Source organism: Lactuca serriola, chromosome 5 (genome assembly GCF_051521515.1).
Source record: "Lactuca serriola cultivar US96UC23 chromosome 5, Lser_US96UC23_V15, whole genome shotgun sequence".
Lineage (NCBI taxonomy): Eukaryota > Viridiplantae > Streptophyta > Magnoliopsida > Asterales > Asteraceae > Lactuca > Lactuca serriola.
In genome coordinates this window covers 14,346,034-14,365,400 of record NC_136412.1, presented here as the reverse complement: position 1 = coordinate 14,365,400, position 19,367 = coordinate 14,346,034, and the positions used below count along the sequence as shown (strand labels likewise).

The window sequence follows — 19,367 nt, the reverse complement described above, 5'->3', positions numbered from 1 at the left end:
ACCAAACCGCCTGACTGCTGACCGAGTCAGCAGTCAGCTCTTACCGGACCGAGTAAGTTCAAATCAAACAGCCCCTTACTCTCTCCAATTATAATATCTTGGACAAGGCATATGATGTGATCTGACTCCTATGGTAAGTGGTTTTACAATCGATTTTGACTTATTCTATCGAATGGCACTTCCCATGCAACCTTTTATTTTTGTTTTTCAAGAATCTCAAAAAAGAAAAATGTTTACTTTTGGAATTGATTCTCTCATTTGTAAAAAAAACATTTACATATAAATGTAATATTGAGTTTAAAATCATTTACCAATAAATGAGATGACTAATAACTTACAAACAAGTGGTATCTCATTTGCAGAAGATATCCATGTTAGATGGCTTACACACCCAATATAAGCCGACAATTATGTATTACATCTATCTCAACCACGTTGATGTCAAATCAACATTTACTGTAGTTGATGTCAAATCAACATTACCTACAATACTATCTCGTAATGGTAGTTTTTAAACAAAAAAGAGTTTTAATGCTAAATTGTGTACAAAAAAATAGTTTAGTGACTAAATTTGTATGCCAAACATAATACATTACCCTCTAAAGTCATAATACATTACCAAGTCATTAACCTTTTCCATATTGTACATTAGGCATGATTACATTTTTATGAATTACTATATTTTAAAGACAGACAACATAAGATGTTGCCCCACAGGGACAAGAAATATATATCACACCACATGTTCTCTTGATGAAACTGTGATTTTCCGCATACTGTTTAATCTATATTTGCTTATTAAAACGATCATGACTTGCAGACGACATCATGGTAAAAACCTATACGTATTTGATTAATAACTTTAGAGTTAATAATAACATTTAATCTATGACTAAGAAATTTTTATAGCAAGAAACATTGACTATAGTAACATTAGATAAAAACAAAAAGGTACTTGTTAAAAACATTATACAGGATCTTCACTTCACAAACCAACCTCCCACAATATCCTACACACTTTTTATTTTTGGTAACAAGATGACCACCATAAGTATGTACACACACAGCATGTTATGAAACAAGTACGAATGTTTTTAGGAAACTAGCCAAAAGGTTTTAGATGGAAAGCCCTGCAAAAAGCAACTCTAGCTCCTCATCTTGTGATGTAGTCCTCTGGATTTATAAGAGAAAAAAAAAACACACAATATTTATTTCCTGATAGTGGTTATAATAAGTATCTGATAATGGTTATAATGATTAACGAGTATAGAGAAGATAATGACAATCTCAAACATAATATTTATTTCCTGTTAGCATCATTTATCAATAATCTTTGATGATTTTCCATCTTCTATTTTCTGTACATCAATGAATTGGAGAATTGCAGCAGAGTTGCTTTCACTAAGTGGGGTTACAGATTGTAGAATGAGCAATGAGTAATTAGAAAAGCAACTTTCTTTTATCCATAGTTCCATACCTGAACAGATAAAAGCTGTAGAATTTTATTGAGAACCCGCATGCGATGAGTTGCATAAGTGCTATGTGCAGGAAGCTGGTTCACTTTCTTAATTTCTTCGTGAACTGCAGCTTTCTTCTCCTTGGGTCCCATTTGTTTTCCTCCACTTTTGGGCTGAGTCGTATAAACACTCTGCATACTAGGATCTTCAAAGGAACCAAGCGTAAATTGCTCCATTCCTGATTTTATTGCTAAGCTACGCTGCACATATATGAAAACAGCGTTATTTAAACCTGCAAGAAATTGAACCCTAGATGCGGATTTATAGGGGCAATTGCTAATGCTTCCTTCTCGGAACGCATCGACTTAGTAGGCTAACAGATGATCTTGAAAATGAAATTAGGGTTTAAAGTGCCGATCATAAAGGGTTGCAATTAGGGTTTAAACTGTAAATCAAAGACGTAGCAAAATTTATGTTTGAAAGACAGAATCTACATGTTGCGAGCGGGCGATGGGGTGAACAACTTACGGTTGCTTTTTTTTTCAGTCTGATAAACCCGATCAAAACTTTTCCTAGGTAACCTCTGGAATTCCCTTTGCCAAATTTGGTTTTCAACTTTTGATGTTCTCGAACTAAAAACCCAAACTAGAATTATATTCCTAGAATTATATTCCAAAGGGATAATGACTTAAATTTCTCAAACAAATTGGAATTTTATAGATTTTTTTTGGTTATGCTAGTTTTTAAATTATAATAAAAAAAAATTGAATCACCTATTATACATAATTATATATATATATATATATATATATATATATATATATATATATATATATATATATATATATATATATATACTAAAAAAAATTATTTAATTAAATATCGTGTTGTGTTTTTCAAATGTTATTTTACAGAGTTTTTTATTTCAATTCATATGGATTTCAATTCATATGGTTTAAAACTGTAAATATAAAATTTTATATTTTAAAGAAGTATAGAAATATAAATAAATATTTTTGCATACTTAAAAATAATCATATATATATATATATATATATATATATATATATATATATATATATATATATATATATATATATATATATATATATATATATATAGAGGTATAAATATGTATTTTTATGTTTTTTAGAATATTAGTTTATTTTTGTAGAAATATTAATGTCTTTTTAAGAAGTATAAATTTACATATTTTTACGTATTTAGAAAATTGCTTCTAAAAAAATATATTATATTTCTTATAAATACATAAACAATTTGTATTTATACTTTTTAAAATATATTAATATTTATGAAGAATGCAGTTATATTTATAAAAAAAATATATGTATTTACGCTTTAAAAATATATTTATACATCTAAATATTTATTTTAACTTCTATGCTTATAAAATCATACAAAATATGTATTTACATTTTAAATTTGTATTAATAGGAACAAAATTTCTATAAAAAATAGCATTTAAAAACATGGATACGATTTTTAATTAAATATTTTTTTCGTATACTAATAAATTTTGGAGATTAACTACATTCTTTTTTACCTTTTAGTTTTTATGTGAATAATCATACATTTTGGTGGGGGATTTCATGTTATATATTTTTATGGCTAATTAGTATTTTCATGGCTTAAATACTAATTAGTCACAAGTGTAACACTCATTCCCCATATCGTCCCCCTTGTGTTTATTTTGGAAGTTCATAATTGTAGGTCTACTCTACGCGTAGAGCTACACTGAGCATAGGATTAGCTATGCCACGTATAGTTGTTGTTTTCATGAAACCTTAATTTCGAGATTTGGTCCCTATATAATGACTTTACCTCCTATGGTGCGTTTGGTTGGCATAAAAGTAATGGAATTCGACGGAAAATGATTTCAATTCCCTTGAATTCATGTGTCTGGTTAGGCTATTGCTAAAGGAAATAAATTTTCTACCGTATGAAGAAAAGTGGATTCATTCCAAACTTGGATGGAAAACATTCATTCTTATCAAAGAAAGTGACAAATTATAAAAATACCCTTAAGAAAAGTTTACAATTACCATTATACAAACGTGTACAACCCTATCTCATGTATACAACTTGTTCGTCAAAATCAGTCGACAAACCTCGTTTCGTCAAAATCAACCTCTTCTCTGATTCTTCCGCCAGGTAAGTGAATTGTTGTTGCCTCGATCTCAATCTCGCTACCTCTCACGCTCTTAATTTACTGTCAAAATCGATGGTTTCTTAAAATCGGTTTATCTTCCTGTTTATCGATTTTTTTCCTGTTATCTCAACCTCATCTTCTAAAAATCGATTTCTCTTCCTGTTTGTCAATTTCTATTAGTTGAATGCTTGTTAAAATCGTTATTGCTGTCAACATTCTGTCAAAATCAATGGTTTCTTAAAACCATTGTTACTGTTTATTGAATGCTTGTTAAAATTGATTCTTAAAATCTTTGTTGTTGGAATAGATTTCTATTTTTGTTAACTGAATGATTGTTAAAATTGATTTGTTTCTGTAATCTTCTTTTTATTTTACAACAACATTGTGAAATTTGATTGTGCTGTTTTTGTTATACAAATATGAGTTTTACTACAAACATAAAAGGTATGTGAAATCTAAACTTCCTTTTTGTTATTATTGAATTTAGAAAGATTGGTAACAAAATTATGCTCTTGTTTATTGACATGAAAAGATGAAAAAAAACAACATGTAGAAGAATCTTGAACATGAAATGGAAGCCGCTAAAGATTTCGTTTCATATTTGGGTTTCAGTTGTTGAAGAAATATAAAAAAGTAAGTTTAATGGTATAGTAAATTAAAAATATATATATATATATATATATATATATATATATATATATAATTTATATAATATACATTTATAATTTAGAAAACAAAGCAAATTAAAGCAAAATGACAATTCTGTCATTTTAGATGAATTTCAATTCTATTTACTACGAACCAAACATATCATGAAATTAATTCTAATTCCGTTACCTACTAAAAAAACACATGAAATTAGATTCATTACATATTATTTTTGAATTGCAATTCAAATTACTACGTCCTACACCAAACAACACTTTATTCTCCAATAGCACGTGGTATTTTTGTGAATATGTTTATCTTCATATCTTGAATTAAATTGCGTAAGATTCAGAGAGATAGAAAAGTTGAACACGCGTGGACTCCATTTAAGACGCATAATGCACCCACGGAAATCCCACCCCACCCCTACCCCTCACCCGACCCGCAAATCCCTTCACACGTTCGTTGCCCGCAAGACCAAAACGGAACGGGAAAGGGAAATTAAGCCACAACAGAACCTCCAAATTCCTGAATTTCATATATTTAATCGCCGAAGATGATCGTTGTCTTCTGGTAGATAATTCAGATTTTCAGTTTATTTATCGGCAAATATGAACCAGAAGGCCAACGTATCCAAGGAGCTCAATGCCAAGCACAAAAAAGTATTTCTTCATTTCATGTCACCTTTACTTTTACCTCTGGATTTGATGTTTGATTTCTTGGATCATGAATTTTTTTTTCTTTTGGTGCTCTCATTATTCATATATTTTATATGTGACTTGTTTATTGACGACATTGATGTGTGATAGCATCGAAGATCTGCAAGTTTTTTTTTTAAACATGAATTTAGATTATCTATCTTCATAACAACATTATGATAGCTACATTCTGCGGATGAATGCTACGGTTTGATACTTGATGCATATTTGGAACTTGGAAGGGGACCAATTACCAAATCAATGGTGTTTTATGATCTCATATTTTCCTGCATGGTCGATGATCTAAATTCTGCAGAATCTGAACCAAACATCTGTTTGTATTGATTTGGCTTTTCCACATCTCTGTATTCGCCTTGAAATCTGTTAGATTTAAGACATACTTCCTATTTCATCTTCCTCGCATCTTGTTGCTCCAGTAATCTTTTAATGCTTCCTATGAATTGATATTTATGCAATGCTTGTCTACAGATTCTTGAAGGGCTTCTTAAGTTGCCAGAGAATAGGGAATGTGCTGACTGCAAAGCTAAGTATGTGTTCACTTCATGATACCTCAGGGCCTAACATTGAGTTATTGTCAAGTTATCTCTATATCCCACTTCTAATCCTGGCCTTTGACTTGGCAGAGGTCCTCGATGGGCTAGTGTGAATCTAGGCATCTTTATATGCATGCAATGTTCTGGAATCCACAGAAGCCTTGGGGTCCACATATCAAAGGTACTAATCAGATATTTCTCATTTATATTACTTGATAGAAACAAAAGTCTGTTTTTTTTTGTTGCATTATTTACTGACAAATGGCAATGCAGGTGAGATCTGCTACACTGGACACATGGCTACCCGATCAGGTTGCATTTATCCAGTGTAAGACAGTTCATTTTCTTGAGTTTCTAAATATGTTTTCACAAAGATTTAAAATTGAATAATAAGTAGACATTCATTGTGTATCCAGCAATGGGAAATGTGAAAGCAAATAGTTACTGGGAAGCAGAACTACCTCGAAACTATGACAGGGTTGGCATTGAGAACTTCATTAGGGCAAAGTATGAAGAAAAGAGATGGGCTGCTAAAGATAGAATACCCAGTTCGCCCTCGAGGTTTCAAGAAAACAAAGCCCCTATACAATTTCAGAAACCTACTGAAAGATCAAGTCCATCAAACGAAAAGAAAATCTTTCAGACACGTGTCACAAAAACCAACATGCCTGCTACAAAAATCAGTCTCCCTGTGCCTCCAAAAGCATCTGAACCCGTATGTCAAATTTCTTAGGACTTGTTTGAAGGATTTTTTTGTTTTTTTGGTATGATAATGGTAAAATCTGTTTTTACAAACAGATAGTTGAAAACTTTTAACAGGTGATACGGAAAGCTGAGTCAGCAAGCTCATGTGGTGAGGTGGCAAAGGAGAATGCTGAAGTTGTCTCTCCTCCTAAAGTTGAGGTTGCAACTGATCTTTTTGACATGCTTTCTATGCATGATTGTTCTGGTGATAATGGGTCAGTAGCAACTCCTACAGATGATATGTGGGCAGGATTCCAATGTATGTCCTTTGTTACCTTACCTTTATTTAAATCGGTTATCCTTATAAATGGCATAAAAACTAGAATATCAGGGCCTTAGGTGCTGTTTCTTTTTTACTTAATGGGACATAAATAAATGGAAATTAAGACATCTGATATAGGAATGGAGGGGTAATTATGTAATTCCATCATCATAATCATCTTGCAGCTGTTGGAGAAACATCGGCTACAGGGACAAGAAGCTCTTCAGAACCTGCAGATAATAACAAGGCCAAATCCACTTCTGAAATTGAGGATTTATTCAAAGATTCGTCAAAATCTCCAATGTCACAAAATAATAATAATAATAATAATGCATCACCATTAAAGCCTCAGAAGGATGTTAAAAATGATATTTTGAGCCTTTTTGAAAAGGGCAATAATAATACAACCACACCATATACTCTTCATCAACAGCAACTTGCCATGCTGGCACAACAGCAACAGCTGCTCATGGCGGCTGCAGCTAAATCTGGCGGCTTACCTAAATTTCCTGGAAACGGGCAACAGCAGCCACCCAATCAGAACTGGACAAATGTTGGTTACCAAATTCCTGGAACTGGAACGATGATGCCAGCTGTCGGAAAAGATGAAGAAAAATATTTGCAGGAGGTAAAATTCACAAATCATTTTTGCAATTATTGATTTTTGATCCATGAAGCTGTCAAAATTTATTTGCAGCCTAGTTTCCTCTTTAGAATATATTACATTTTTGGTCCTTATTTGAGGGTTTTGTAATGTTCTTTGGTCCCTGTATCAAGTAAAATGACTATATTTTTTTAGACCAAAATCGCATTACAAAAATCAGCTATATTCAATGACCAAAAAAAGTCGATTTCTACTATGCTACTTCCGGATTTAAATGTATGACTAAATTACGGATTTGGTCCCTGTTGTTTAGTTGTGATTTTTGGTTTTGGTCCTTAGTGGAGGGATTCATAAGGCTTTTGGTATCTGTTTCTCCTTATCTGATTTATTTACTAATTTTTAATAAAAATTTAATTTTAGTATTATTAGTATATTAAAGTGGCTCCGCCTATAATAATAATATTATAAAAAGTAGAAATTATAAATTTGTAACAGAATCAGATAAGGGGTGAAATAGTCATTTGTAAAAGAATCAGAGAAGGGGTGGGTACAGGGTTCAAAAGCCTTATGAAATCCTCCAAGGACCAAAATTGCAAAAAAAAAAAAAAAAAAAAAAAAAAAACAGGGACCAAATTAGTAATTTAGTTATGATGTTTGTTTGGTTGCATGCTGATGATTGAGTTTGGTTGATCTTGTGTTGAACTAGATGAAAAACATGGGAGCAGTAAATTCAGTTGGACAGCTTCCAACTTCCAGGTATGGTCTACTTATGTTATGTATTGGACAAGTTGCAGGAAATCGCAATATACTTCACTCTTTTTCACCAAAACAGGCATTCTACTTCAATTTTTTACCCTTAAATAATAGCAACATATTACACAAAATAACAACCTACTTACATTTTTTTAACCAATGCTGTCAATATTAAAAATGAAACTTGTAAGCCTTAAAACAAGTATATGTTCCTATCTATAGTCATGCTCCAAACAAATTGCTATTACGGGTAAAAAGTTGTAACTACATTTCCCAGATTAATGGTGAGAGTAAAGTGCGTTGCTATTTCTCTACATACCATGTTTTTGTTGAGATATCAGCATTAATCAACTAACCTTTTTTTTTTTTTGCAGCTTTTACAACATGGGGCAAAATGCAAGTACAAATGGGATGGGGCCAAATCAAAATTCTTTTAACAACATGGGAGTGGGAGTGGGAGTGAGAGTGGGATCATCAAAGAAGCCACAATCATCAACTACTCCAACATCATCATCTCTATCTCCTACACAGTCTGCCAAAGACTATGATTTTTCGTCCTTGACTCAAGGCTTTTTCTCAAAACCATGACCATCACCTTTTTTTTATGCAACTTCCATCATCATATATATATATATATATATATATATATATATATATATATATATATATATATATATATATATATATAGTTTACTATGAAACGTATTCGAAAATGTAAACTAATTGTAGAAAACTTTTTTTTTTCACTTATTTTCATTCAGATATATCAGGGGAAATAGAAATTAGTCGGGCATAGTAGTAAAGAAACTCTGTTTGTTTTTCTTTTCCTTACTCTTTTTTTTTCCGAATAAATTCAATTCTGGACATATAATTACACGTTACAAGCTTATCAAGTTAAAAAGCTCTAACCAGATGATTGATTGCTTTGGTGAATATCAAAACGATCTATTTTGATGAGAGGAATAGTTGTTTGTGCATTGATGCTGTGGGTTGGTTAGGAATGTATGTGTCTGGTTTTTAGGAGCTTTGTAGGTAGGTAGGAGGTATACTCTTGAGTCTTGATGGTGACACTCACATTCATGCCCTATCAAACTTTTTTGTATGCAGCAATACAAAAAATTGCAATGTTGACCCATTTACATCAGTAGTTTCAGCCGTTCCTAATCCAGTGCACTCAAACATAGTAGGCTGTGTTTTGTTTTGTTTTGTGCTTTCCTAATTAAGACTATATTCCCAACCAATCCAATCTTTTATAAATAGAAAAAAGCTGATCTCATCTAAACATAATGTTAAAAAAAATTTGTATTACCTGCGTTATCCATCCAACCCAACTTACTATTAAATTAAACAAATTCTTATATATATATATAGTTAGTCTTTATTCTGAGTATTACAACTCAAAATATATATTAACTATGCATTTCAACATCCGACTATAATGACTTAAAGCGATGTGATGGACTGGACAACAATGAAACTATATACAATGTTCTATAATTCATGTTGCATCCTTAAACACACATAATTCACTATAATCATACTAATAATAACTACATCATCATGGTCATGGAAGTAGGCGGGAAAGTCTTGTCCAAAAGCGTATAAACACCACCACCCAACAGTAGCGCACCACTGCAAACAAAAAAGCTCAGCAATCAGCATGGAAATATGTATATATTTTAATGATAAAAAACAGAGCCCAATCTGTTGATAATACTATGTTACCTCATAGGGTTAATCCATGCAGAGAACTTGCGGAAAGAGAGTAGACTCTGTACACATTAACACAATCAATAATGCCCACATGAATACTACTACTAGTACTCCTCAAATATATATATTTTTAGAAAGAAAAAAAAAAGATCCAACTCAAGTCTACTAAAATTAAAATATATACAGTGTCACAATAGTATACCTGCAAGGCTCCAGCAAAGGAAGCAGCAAGAAGCAGAGGAGCAACATAGCCAGTTGTGTATGTCAACAGTAAGCTGCCACCTATTATGGGATCCTGTTTTCAACAGCAACACTCAAGTCATCCTGTGAGACTGATTGTCTAAAAAGGGTGATTGATATTTGATATTTGATAATTGATAATGATACCTTCTTCTTACCTTGGATGCTGCAACATATCCAAGTAGGGTGGCAAGCACAGGAGTACTGCAAGGTGACGCAGCTAATGCAAATGTAAGACCAGCCAAATATGCTTGGACACCTGTCAAGTCAAAACGCTCAATTTATATCTTTAAGCCCAAAAAGAAATAAGATTTTTTTTTTTTTTTGAATTTAATTAGTTACTCGAAGGAAAATTAGCAGCTGCTGCACGTGGATCAAAGTTGTCCAAAAATGAAGGCATTTGTAGCTCTATTACCTATAATTAATAATACATTCATTATTAGCTGTATAATCAAAATAATTAAGAGAGGGAAAACGACTTACTTCTAGAAGATTTAGTCCCATAATAACCGCCAAACCAGAAGCCGCCAATGGTAAACCCTGGCCCACCTGTCCGTATGCCTTGCCAGCAAATGAGGCAGCTACACCAAGTAATGCAAGTGTTGTCGCCAAACCAAATGCAAATGCAAGAGAGTCGCCTACAATCTAATTCAAAAAAAAAACATTTTTATTTAATTTATATCAGACTCAATTACAAATAAAAAAAACCAATTACCAAACCAAACAACTCAATCATTTGTTATATTGGGTAACATACAAAATAACAAAATGTACTTTCGCCATTTTATCAATGTAGTCACTTTTTAACTATTGTCTGCAGTGAATTAAACATTTACACGTTTTTTATAGCTCAAAAGACGATCGAAAAAGTGTAATGGTTTAATCACTATAGAAAATCAGTTAAATGGCAAAAGTTTTTCACCTAAAAAGGGTCACTTGCTCTATCATTGTGAAAACTCCATATGGAAATTCTTGAATTTTATGTAAATGCAAAGCACAAGGTTAAAGGAGACAGGACAAAAAAAAAAGATAAATAACCTGTGCTCTACTTTTTCCAGATCCAAATGCACCTAAATAGTTGCAACATGCACACAGATCAGCCATCATCAATCAGAGGCAATTTTTATTAAAAAAAATGTTTAAATTTAATGCTAGAAAAGTGATGTAGTTACCAATATAACCAAGGGTCAAAGGTAGAACACTTAACGTGCAAGGGGAAAGGCTAGTCACTAGACCCGCACCAAATATAACTACCAAACTGTGAAAAAGAATAACTAGTAAGTATTAACTATCATATCAATAAATTTTATAAAATATATAAATATGATAAAATGGTATTAGACATTGGATGAACCTGGTCAAACTTAGGGCTCCTAGCTGAACCTGCACAGCTTCATTTGCCTGCTGTCCAGCTGAATACATGAGGCCTCCAAACCAATCTCCAAGCCCTCCATCAGCTAAAGTGTATACAGAAGAAGCACTTGTTTCCTGATTTCAAAGACTTGATTTTAGAACAAAAACAATAAGTTTGAACAAGAGAAGAAAAGTTAATGAGAAAGAGTTCCTAGTACCATGATTGCGTCCATATCCAATGCGTGTGCAGTATGACTGGAAACCAAATTTGCAGCTGAAGCATCAAAAAACCAACAGCTCACATTTCAAGGGATGTAAGTTAGATATATAATTAGTTTTGGTTTGATTACTGAAATCACATTATTTTGATCCTAAAATACGAATCATGATCAGATAGATTAAATGCAACTTTAAATCACAGCAATCAGTTAAGGACATTGAAAACCCCCTTCAAATCAACATATCAAAATAACGTAATCCAGATAGGTTAAAAGGATTGGTGGATTTACAATGTTCAGAAAATTAAACAGAGGAACAAGGTGATTCTAAAGCTTAATTTCTGTCGAGATAAGTACCTGAGATGGCGGTCGTTAGCGTGGTGATTCTAAAGCTTAATTTCTGGTCAATTTTCGAAGACGTCTGTATTTCTTTTGAGGAATCGTCTTTACTGAGCGATTTCTTCATCATTTTGACTGGCAGTACATATGTTCCTTTGATTTCAGAAAAGATCACAGATGATGTCATGAACAACAAGAGAAAAGTTGATATGATCGTATTAATTAGCAAATAGATGAGAAATAATAATAATAATAATAATAATAAGGGCAAGCAAAAGCAAGCCTAACTAACCAGATATGCTTCTCTGTGGGCGATGATAGCTTGAGATGAGGCCATATGGAGCTCCATGGGTGCCATAGTTTCCATTAATAATCAAATTCATAGCTGCTGCTTCTTCCTAGTTAGAGAGTGATATTCGTTGTAGAGAAAGGGGGAAGAGTCGAGTGCAGTCGTTACGTGAACCACATCTTATTTTAGCAACGGTCATTTTATAGGTGTTTGGATGCGCCAAGAGTAACTCCAATCGACCTCTATATATACTCTCTAGTCTCTATAACATAAAAATAGAGTGCAAATTTCTTCTAACCTGCTGCTACGTTGGTTGGTATTTCTTATTTTAAGATTTAAGATATGAAACCATAAATGAGATTAACACCTGTAACAATTTAATATAAAAACACCAGTAACAATAAAATACAAAAATGTAAATACCAATTAATAATATAGTGAGAAATATTGACATTTTTAAAAGATAGTATTCATTGTAGCTATTAAAAATATTATAGTTATTGTGTTATGATAAAACATAATAATGATAAAGAAAATATTATATATTTTAAATTTAAATTTTTAGTGTGGTTAGAATAAGAACACCATTTTAGTACTAAAAAGTCATCATTTTAGTGTTTTGTGGTTGAAATTGATCTAAATTATGTTTGGAGTGTACACACAAACAATGATTTTCAAATCAAATATTTCCATGGTGATGTAACTTTCGAAAGTAATCATATTGTTAGATGATTAAAAAGTAATCATATATATTCAGATTTCGGTTTTCCATGTTTACCGTGGACTTCTCTAATGCCTTTAACTTTGTTGACAGATCCGCATTAATTCATGAGGTCATATTGATGTGCCCTTCTATATCATTGTAGATAGAATTCATATATGGTCAAGCAGCAATATTGTATCTAGAAGACACACATATTTGGTCTATTACTGGAGTTCAGCAAGAAGACCCCTTGGGATTGGAAGGCCGCCATTATGGGTCAAACTTCTCGGGGAAGCTGTTAATAGAGATGTTATTTTTATTAGCAGCTTAGCCATAAAAAGAGCTAAAAACGTTGTGAATTTGATGCACATTTTTCCATAATTGTCTGACTCGCAGAGTGAGCTCGTTCTACTTTGGTCTTGTATGGGTATTGCTAAAATATTCTTTGGGCTGAGGACGTGTCAATCCAGACATAGGATAGAAATATCAGTTCGGAAAATATTCAAACAATCCAAGAGGTATCCAGAACTCCAACATAAACCCTAATTCAACCTATGAGTAAGCAACTTAATATATCTATAGTGGCCACAGGTTTATACATCGCCTTTGTTCTCATATATGGGACCACAATATGATTACATATATTTTAAATATAATAATCTCAAATTTTCTTTTATATTAAACAATTCACAAGGTTGTAATGTAAGCATCCCACACTTTAGACAATCTTGGAGCTCTTCAACCCGTTTAACTTGTTTCCGTTCTAGCCGATATATTTCTACAATACCCATTTGACTCATTATCAATAAATACAACTTATATTGCCCCTTTTCATATAAATGGACTTGTAAACTTATACAGAACCAAATCTTCCATTTTCAGAGATCAAAAGTATCTTGATTAAGAAATTCTTATAAACCCAACAAGGGAAACTATTAGTATTATCTCACCAAAATAAGAGAGCATCAATTTGTCTATGTTACACTCTACTTTCAAAGGGTAACCATTTAAAGTTTAAGATCAAAAATGCTTTCACAAGAACTGAAGATTATGATTTTAAGAAGACAGCAAGTACTTGAGTGAAGATCTTCTTCGCTAGCATAGACACATAAAATGCAGACTTGCAGGGATTTGCTGCAGGGATGAATGTGCTTTTTCACTGCAAAAAATTTCAATATTCCCCACGTAAATTAACAGATTGACCAAAAATAATAAGCCATCCAAGTAAGAAATAGACAAATTAAACAAGACCTTACATTTCATCAATAGAACAAATTTTCATGAGTTTTTTATTATATAATATGTTAAAAATATGTAATTTTTTTAGCTATGAAATACGTTATTTAGTTTTAACTGGTGATTTTTTATTTACAAAAATAAAATAAACTCACCAAAACCCAAATAAGATTATAATAAAAAATATATTTTTTCTAGATCAATTTTGAAAGTCAAATTGTAATTCAATTAAACTTTTAAATATTTTTATAAAAGATTCATGTCATCAAAACCATATAAATAAAAATGGTTTATACACCGGTGACCCTTTTTCATTTTAATGGAACGAATCAATGAGCAACAATTCCATTCCTTCTCTGATTCCATCATGCCAAACACTACCAAAGAATTACAATTGTTTAGCTAAGTGATAACATTAATGCGGAGTTTTATTGGTATTTTAAGGACCCTAAAAGCATTCCATACGAGTTCGGATTGTTGTATACACTGTTGAAGTATCCTATTAATGTTTCTCATAATTCTATAATTTGGTTTGATCATTACAGAAAATATATTATGTTTTGTGTTCATATCATTAAATATGACATACCTGATGAGCTGGTTTCGCAACTGAAGTCTTTCTAAATCCAATGGCCATCTTTCCCCCCGGTTCCACACGATAAAACGACACTAAAAAGAAAATAAATTATTCTACATTAAGGCCATAGAAATACATAATCAAACAACATTATGCAAGAAATCATTTACATATTAAGAAATAGGTTATAGATGACAATGCTATAATTGGGTAGATCTTTTCAGAGTAAGATGTTGTAATAGAAGCAAATGAAAGTAGCATATGCTATAATAAACAAATCAATGAAAGTTGATTGCTATTAATTTGCATGAAAGCATAATAGGAGAAATTACCTGTATCGCCTGCTTGTAATTTGCGTGAAAACATAAAATCTCTGAGGCCTTCTAAAACATAGGTTTTGCTACCACAATTAGGCCAATAACGAAACGAAAACTCCCATTCTTTGCTTTCCATATCCAAAATATTCATCATTATCCCTTTTGGTGCAGAAACTTCCGGAAAAAATGCCTGCTCAATTATAATATAAACCTTTGTGGAAAAAAAAATGCTAAGAAAGTTTATACTTAATATTATATCACACCTCAGCGTATCTTTTTGGAATCACTATACGGCCTAACTTCATGTCAGCATCACTAGCAGTCAACACTTTTTCAAACAAAGGATTCAGAAAAGGTTTCGCCCTGATGATCAGTTAAGGATTTTATAATGAAATGGCAGCGAATGGAATATTGAAAATTAAATAAAGATGAGAGAGGATACGTTTTTGAGATGCATTTTATGTCTGAAACAATGCCATCTGGCCAATAGTGAGGTTCAATCTGTATTCTCTTGGCAAGATCCGGTACGTCTGTTGGATCCGTTTGAAATTCACGCGCATATCGCTGATTTCGTGCCTGTAATATTATATTATTTTATTTTCAGTTTAATTTTAGTTTTGGCTTTGTAATATATCTTACCAGCTTTAGATTTTTCTTGGAACATTCTCTGCAAATCACCCCACCAAAGTCCAGAAGAAAATATTGATTGAATGACACAACACATCCACAATGGACTAACTGCAAATTAAGAACTTGTAAGGTAAGGGTAACATGGAAATGGAAGAAGTGTAGTCTCGGAATTATACATTGTACGCACCTTTCCACAAGATTCACAGTCTCTCCAACCATCATCGTTTGAATGAAATGTTTCACAGAACCTCCCTTCTTCATACACACAGCTAAATTGATCAAGAAAAGAAGGTGTCAAGAACATCAGCACAAATTATCAGTCAACAGTCTCCGGATTTTTTTTTTTTTTTGCAGCAATCAACTACACCATGCAATTGAGCCAATTGAATTTAGAAACATCCTATAAAAATTACTTGATACGCAAGTCAAGATTCCAATTAACAGATGTTAACCAAAAAAGTCAGTGAATTTCGTCATACATGAGCTAACCGCTAATCACAGAGCGAATTGATGAGGAGAGCATCAGGCAGAGCACATCGAATTGAAGAACAAGAAACGAACAAAATTGAGCATTCAAATGACAAAGAAGAAGAAGAAGAAGAAGGCGAGGTTAGGGGGCTTACGCGCACTGATAGCAGAGGTGAGCGCGTTCTCCATTACGGAGTCTCCATCCGTCTCTGAAGCAGTTGGAGGTTGAATCCTGGCACTGAAAGCAAGAGGCTTTTGATGATGAAGATGCCATTGAAGCTTGCAAGTTGTAATTACGATCAATAAACCCTAGAAAAGAGAGGGAAAGACTGTTAGAAAGAATATGGGGTTTTGGGGTTTGAATGCCGGAAAACCACCCTTTTGTAGAGAGGGAACTTGGGGAATATAATTTATTGCAGGCTCTTCGGTTGAGTGAGCAAAATAAATATCAAGATTCAAAGACCCGAAAACTTGTTGGAAATGGAGCAATTTTTGTCAAAATTCATTGGAATTTAGTGTTGAATTTTCAACTGATTTTAGCTTCTGACTCTGAGCATAATTTTCTGACTTCTTAAAAGCAATTGGTTGACTGTCCTATAGATTTCTTCCTTTTTCTCTTGTTTTTTTATTCTGGATTGGTTCATTTGCTCATTCATCTTTTCTCTAGTCATCCTCATAGTGTATTGATTTAAAAATTTTAATTATCCAAGCAAAAGATACCAACTTTGTTGTATTTATCAAAATGTTGGTCGATCAAGAGAAAACATGAGATTATGATGAAAATCATGGAAATGAGGATGTTGTGATGGACGTGAGGTAGGCAATTGAAATTTTCAATGCGAGTGGTGTCGATCACCGAGAAATTGAGAAAAAAAAACAAATTATGATAGTTTAGACATATTAATAGGAGACGGCCGACAATTTTGGTTAGGAGGGTGGATATGGTCACTTTTGATGATGCAAGAAGGAGAGGACGTCCGAGAAGGAAGTGAGAAGATTGTGTAAGGTTAAACTTGAAGGACTTTGCTCTTATCGGGTACATGGGGTTAAAATCAATGTAGGTGACTACATGGGCTTCAAAGTAGGTGAGTAGTCCATTAGTAGTTTAGGTATTAGCTTCTTTTCCATTATTTGGACTTGTCCGATATTTACCGTCTTCCTCTTGTCTCATGATTTCATCTTTACTTCCGGCCTTAAGTACTAGTATTTGTTTCATGCTTTATTGTTTGTATGCATTTTCCATGTTTGTGTTATATGTAGTATTTGCATTGTTTACTCTACCCCAATATTTTCTTTCAACTTTGTTGGTTGCCCATACTTTTATACGATAAAATAAACTATGGTTTTAAAAACACTTTCTATCAATGAACGCCATTTATAAAACTATGGTCCCAAAATTTCAAACTCATTTACAAATACATTTATAAAACCTCAATTAAGGTAATACAAATGGTACAAACAAAACTATAGTAAAGCAATAAATCCACTTATATTATAGAAACTAAGTCCAATTTCTATTTGTCGACTCACTTCTATATGTCTTAGCATAGCCTTCTATGCTTCGTACTCGTAACTGGCCAGTTAGTGACAACTAACTTATGTTTTTTTAGACTTTTGTTGCCTCTCAACTTATCACATTGTCTAAAACCTTAGCTCATTCAACAGTTATGCCCTCTTAAATTGACCTCAAGATTCCCGTCTCTAACCCTTAATCAACTTTCACCGATTGTGATTTCGATACGCTAAAGAAACTATCGGAGAAGCACTTCATTCAATTTATTCTAAGTTGGACCACGTGCATATGCATTGCGTTACTTTCATGGACATGTCGCGTACAGGTGTCTCATCAGGCCCAGCCCAGACGGTGGGCAACCCGGGCAGTCGCTTAGGGCTCATGTCTCTAAGGGGCCTAAAATTCCTAGATTATATAGTATATATCTAGAGAGAAAAACCAACTTATCTAAAAACGCTAAGAAAATTATTTTTCTTTAAATTAGTTATTTTTGTAATGTTGTGTTTTTTAGTATTAATAGTGAATTTTATAATGATCTGTTTATTTCCGACTTAAATTTTATTATATTTATGATTTTGAGGGGCCTATTTTTTATTTTCATCATGGACCCACTATATCTTTGGACCGGCCATGTGTCCCATCTAGAAATAGTCACATGCTTACACGTGTCATGTACCCGGCCATGTATCATATTTGTTTGTCGCGCTTACCTTTTTAACACGTCGTGTCTTTTGCTACATACCCCATTCTCTACCATGTGTCACATCCTTGTTCCGCATGTCCTATGTCATCTAGACGTCAAGACGCATCGCATCAATACGCACACACGCATAGCGATCCTCTTCTCTCTCACATCCAACTTCAAAGTAAGATGCCTTTCTGCAAAATAGCAACTTACTTTAACTTATACCCTAGGACTAGCTTTTTATCTTGTACAGTGTATAGTCATATTCAAACTTTCGGGTTGTTGCATTACTTTTTTTTGTAGTCAAACATCCATTGTTGGTTAACGCTTGGATAATAAAGAGAAAAGATAGCATTTTCCTTATCAATGGAAGCAGTATCTCCACTCTCGGGTAGAGGCTCGATTTGCCTATATCTTAACTCTTCCTTGCCTCATTCTTATCGGATTTGGTATTGTTGTTTGCATTGTCATTAAGCGGTTGAAATAGTTTTTGGGCGGCCTCCAAACCTCGTAATAATTTGGAAAATTGGTGGATAAAATCAAATAAGCTTAGTGTATGGTTAAGAAACGGGTATATACTTGTTTGTAAAGATCAAAAGTATCTTCTATCTTCTACTCTCTAATAAATGAAGGTTTGTTTTGTCACTTGTCACTCTTACATTAATTTGTACACATTTCATTTTTTGGTATTTTTGAATAATTTTTTTTTCCATTTGTCATTTTCTCATTTTTTTTTATCTTTTCTTAATTAACAAATCAAATTTACACATCAATTAATAATTGTCTTAATTAAAAATTGTCAATAAATTATAATATTAGTATTTATATATATTTAATATGTTTCCTTCTAAATACAAATTTTAAATTTAAATCTAAAATTTCAAATTTAAATAATTTTTTGTTTAAACCTTTATATATATTTTTTATTTTATCCGTATAACACACGGATCTCACAACTGGTATGAAGATATAGAACAAAACTTAGACATTTATACGTGTGTATGGGTTGATAATTACTAGTAAAAGTGGTAGTGACATCAATATAAAATAATTTATATGAATGGAAGTGTGATATTAATACATAAAGTTGATCATGTATGTCTGAAGAAAAAAAAAACAAAAAAAAACGAGTACGTTGTAATTATGAAAATACGATACAAGTTACATCTTTTAGTAACATACAGATAACCATTCTT

At 32.5% G+C, this 19,367-nt stretch overlaps 4 protein-coding genes across 7 annotated transcripts; 1 reads left to right on the top strand and 3 right to left on the bottom strand.

Moving 5' to 3' along the window:
• Positions 1-933: 933 nt before the first annotated feature.
• LOC145052036 (uncharacterized) lies at positions 934-2,143 on the bottom strand. Of its 2 annotated transcripts, none has more exons than XM_078999854.1 (3): positions 1,986-2,143; positions 1,478-1,717; positions 934-1,173 (listed from the first exon to the last, which is right to left on the bottom strand). In XM_078999854.1, exons 2-3 carry the CDS (start codon positions 1,691-1,693, stop codon positions 1,117-1,119), a joined length of 273 nt encoding a protein of 90 aa, XP_078855980.1. In that variant the 5' UTR covers positions 1,694-1,717; positions 1,986-2,143; the 3' UTR covers positions 934-1,116. The 2 variants fall into 2 exon arrangements, with proteins under 2 accessions (XP_078855980.1, XP_078855981.1); XM_078999855.1 differs by having other exon boundaries at positions 1,478-1,712; positions 1,986-2,140.
• Positions 2,144-4,682: 2,539 nt separating this feature from the next.
• LOC145052033 (ADP-ribosylation factor GTPase-activating protein AGD5-like) lies at positions 4,683-8,697 on the top strand. Its single transcript, XM_078999850.1, has 9 exons — positions 4,683-4,937; positions 5,463-5,521; positions 5,618-5,708; positions 5,801-5,855; positions 5,944-6,242; positions 6,347-6,530; positions 6,719-7,161; positions 7,844-7,893; positions 8,265-8,697. Exons 1-9 carry the CDS (start codon positions 4,887-4,889, stop codon positions 8,476-8,478), a joined length of 1,446 nt encoding a protein of 481 aa, XP_078855976.1. The 5' UTR covers positions 4,683-4,886; the 3' UTR covers positions 8,479-8,697.
• A 531-nt stretch (positions 8,698-9,228) lies between these two features.
• On the bottom strand, positions 9,229-12,247 carry CCDA (cytochrome c biogenesis protein family). Its single transcript, XM_078999851.1, has 12 exons — positions 12,046-12,247; positions 11,772-11,906; positions 11,415-11,470; positions 11,198-11,331; positions 11,016-11,101; positions 10,882-10,913; positions 10,327-10,488; positions 10,186-10,258; positions 10,002-10,102; positions 9,806-9,898; positions 9,616-9,662; positions 9,229-9,522 (listed from the first exon to the last, which is right to left on the bottom strand). Exons 1-12 carry the CDS (start codon positions 12,134-12,136, stop codon positions 9,441-9,443), a joined length of 1,092 nt encoding a protein of 363 aa, XP_078855977.1. The 5' UTR covers positions 12,137-12,247; the 3' UTR covers positions 9,229-9,440.
• Positions 12,248-13,281: 1,034 nt separating this feature from the next.
• LOC145052035 (B3 domain-containing transcription repressor VAL2-like) lies at positions 13,282-16,522 on the bottom strand. 3 transcript variants are annotated; one of them, XR_013683942.1, is made up of 9 exons: positions 16,129-16,520; positions 15,693-15,774; positions 15,515-15,613; positions 15,318-15,451; positions 15,139-15,238; positions 14,891-15,065; positions 14,571-14,650; positions 13,821-13,904; positions 13,282-13,523 (listed from the first exon to the last, which is right to left on the bottom strand). XR_013683942.1 is itself a non-coding variant. In XM_078999853.1 (8 exons), the coding sequence occupies exons 1-8, from the start codon at positions 16,245-16,247 to the stop codon at positions 13,902-13,904; spliced, it is 780 nt and encodes a 259-aa protein (XP_078855979.1). In that variant the 5' UTR covers positions 16,248-16,522; the 3' UTR covers positions 13,599-13,901. The 3 variants fall into 3 exon arrangements, 2 of the variants coding, with proteins under 2 accessions (XP_078855979.1, XP_078855978.1); XM_078999853.1 differs by lacking the exon at positions 13,282-13,523 and having other exon boundaries at positions 13,599-13,904; positions 15,318-15,439; positions 16,129-16,522; XM_078999852.1 differs by lacking the exon at positions 13,282-13,523 and having other exon boundaries at positions 13,599-13,904.
• Between the last annotated feature and the right edge of the window lie 2,845 nt (positions 16,523-19,367).

Coding starts and splice junctions, on each gene's coding strand:
- LOC145052036 (XM_078999854.1), bottom strand. CDS start 1,693: ATGGAGCAATTTACGCTTGGTTCCTTTGAAGATCCTAGTATGCAGAGT. Junction 1,174..1,477: donor TACAGCTTTTATCTGTTCAG/GTATGGAACTAT, acceptor TTATAAATCCAG/AGGACTACATCACAAGATGA.
- LOC145052033 (XM_078999850.1), top strand. CDS start 4,887: ATGAACCAGAAGGCCAACGTATCCAAGGAGCTCAATGCCAAGCACAAA. Junction 5,522..5,617: donor TGTGCTGACTGCAAAGCTAA/GTATGTGTTCAC, acceptor TTGACTTGGCAG/AGGTCCTCGATGGGCTAGTG. Junction 6,531..6,718: donor TATGTGGGCAGGATTCCAAT/GTATGTCCTTTG, acceptor ATCATCTTGCAG/CTGTTGGAGAAACATCGGCT.
- CCDA (XM_078999851.1), bottom strand. CDS start 12,136: ATGAATTTGATTATTAATGGAAACTATGGCACCCATGGAGCTCCATAT. Junction 11,332..11,414: donor TGGATATGGACGCAATCATG/GTACTAGGAACT, acceptor CTTTGAAATCAG/GAAACAAGTGCTTCTTCTGT. Junction 10,259..10,326: donor TGGGACTAAATCTTCTAGAA/GTAAGTCGTTTT, acceptor TATTAATTATAG/GTAATAGAGCTACAAATGCC.
- LOC145052035 (XM_078999852.1), bottom strand. CDS start 16,247: ATGGCATCTTCATCATCAAAAGCCTCTTGCTTTCAGTGCCAGGATTCA. Junction 15,614..15,692: donor ACTGTGAATCTTGTGGAAAG/GTGCGTACAATG, acceptor CTTAATTTGCAG/TTAGTCCATTGTGGATGTGT. Junction 14,651..14,890: donor ATTACAAGCAGGCGATACAG/GTAATTTCTCCT, acceptor TTTTCTTTTTAG/TGTCGTTTTATCGTGTGGAA.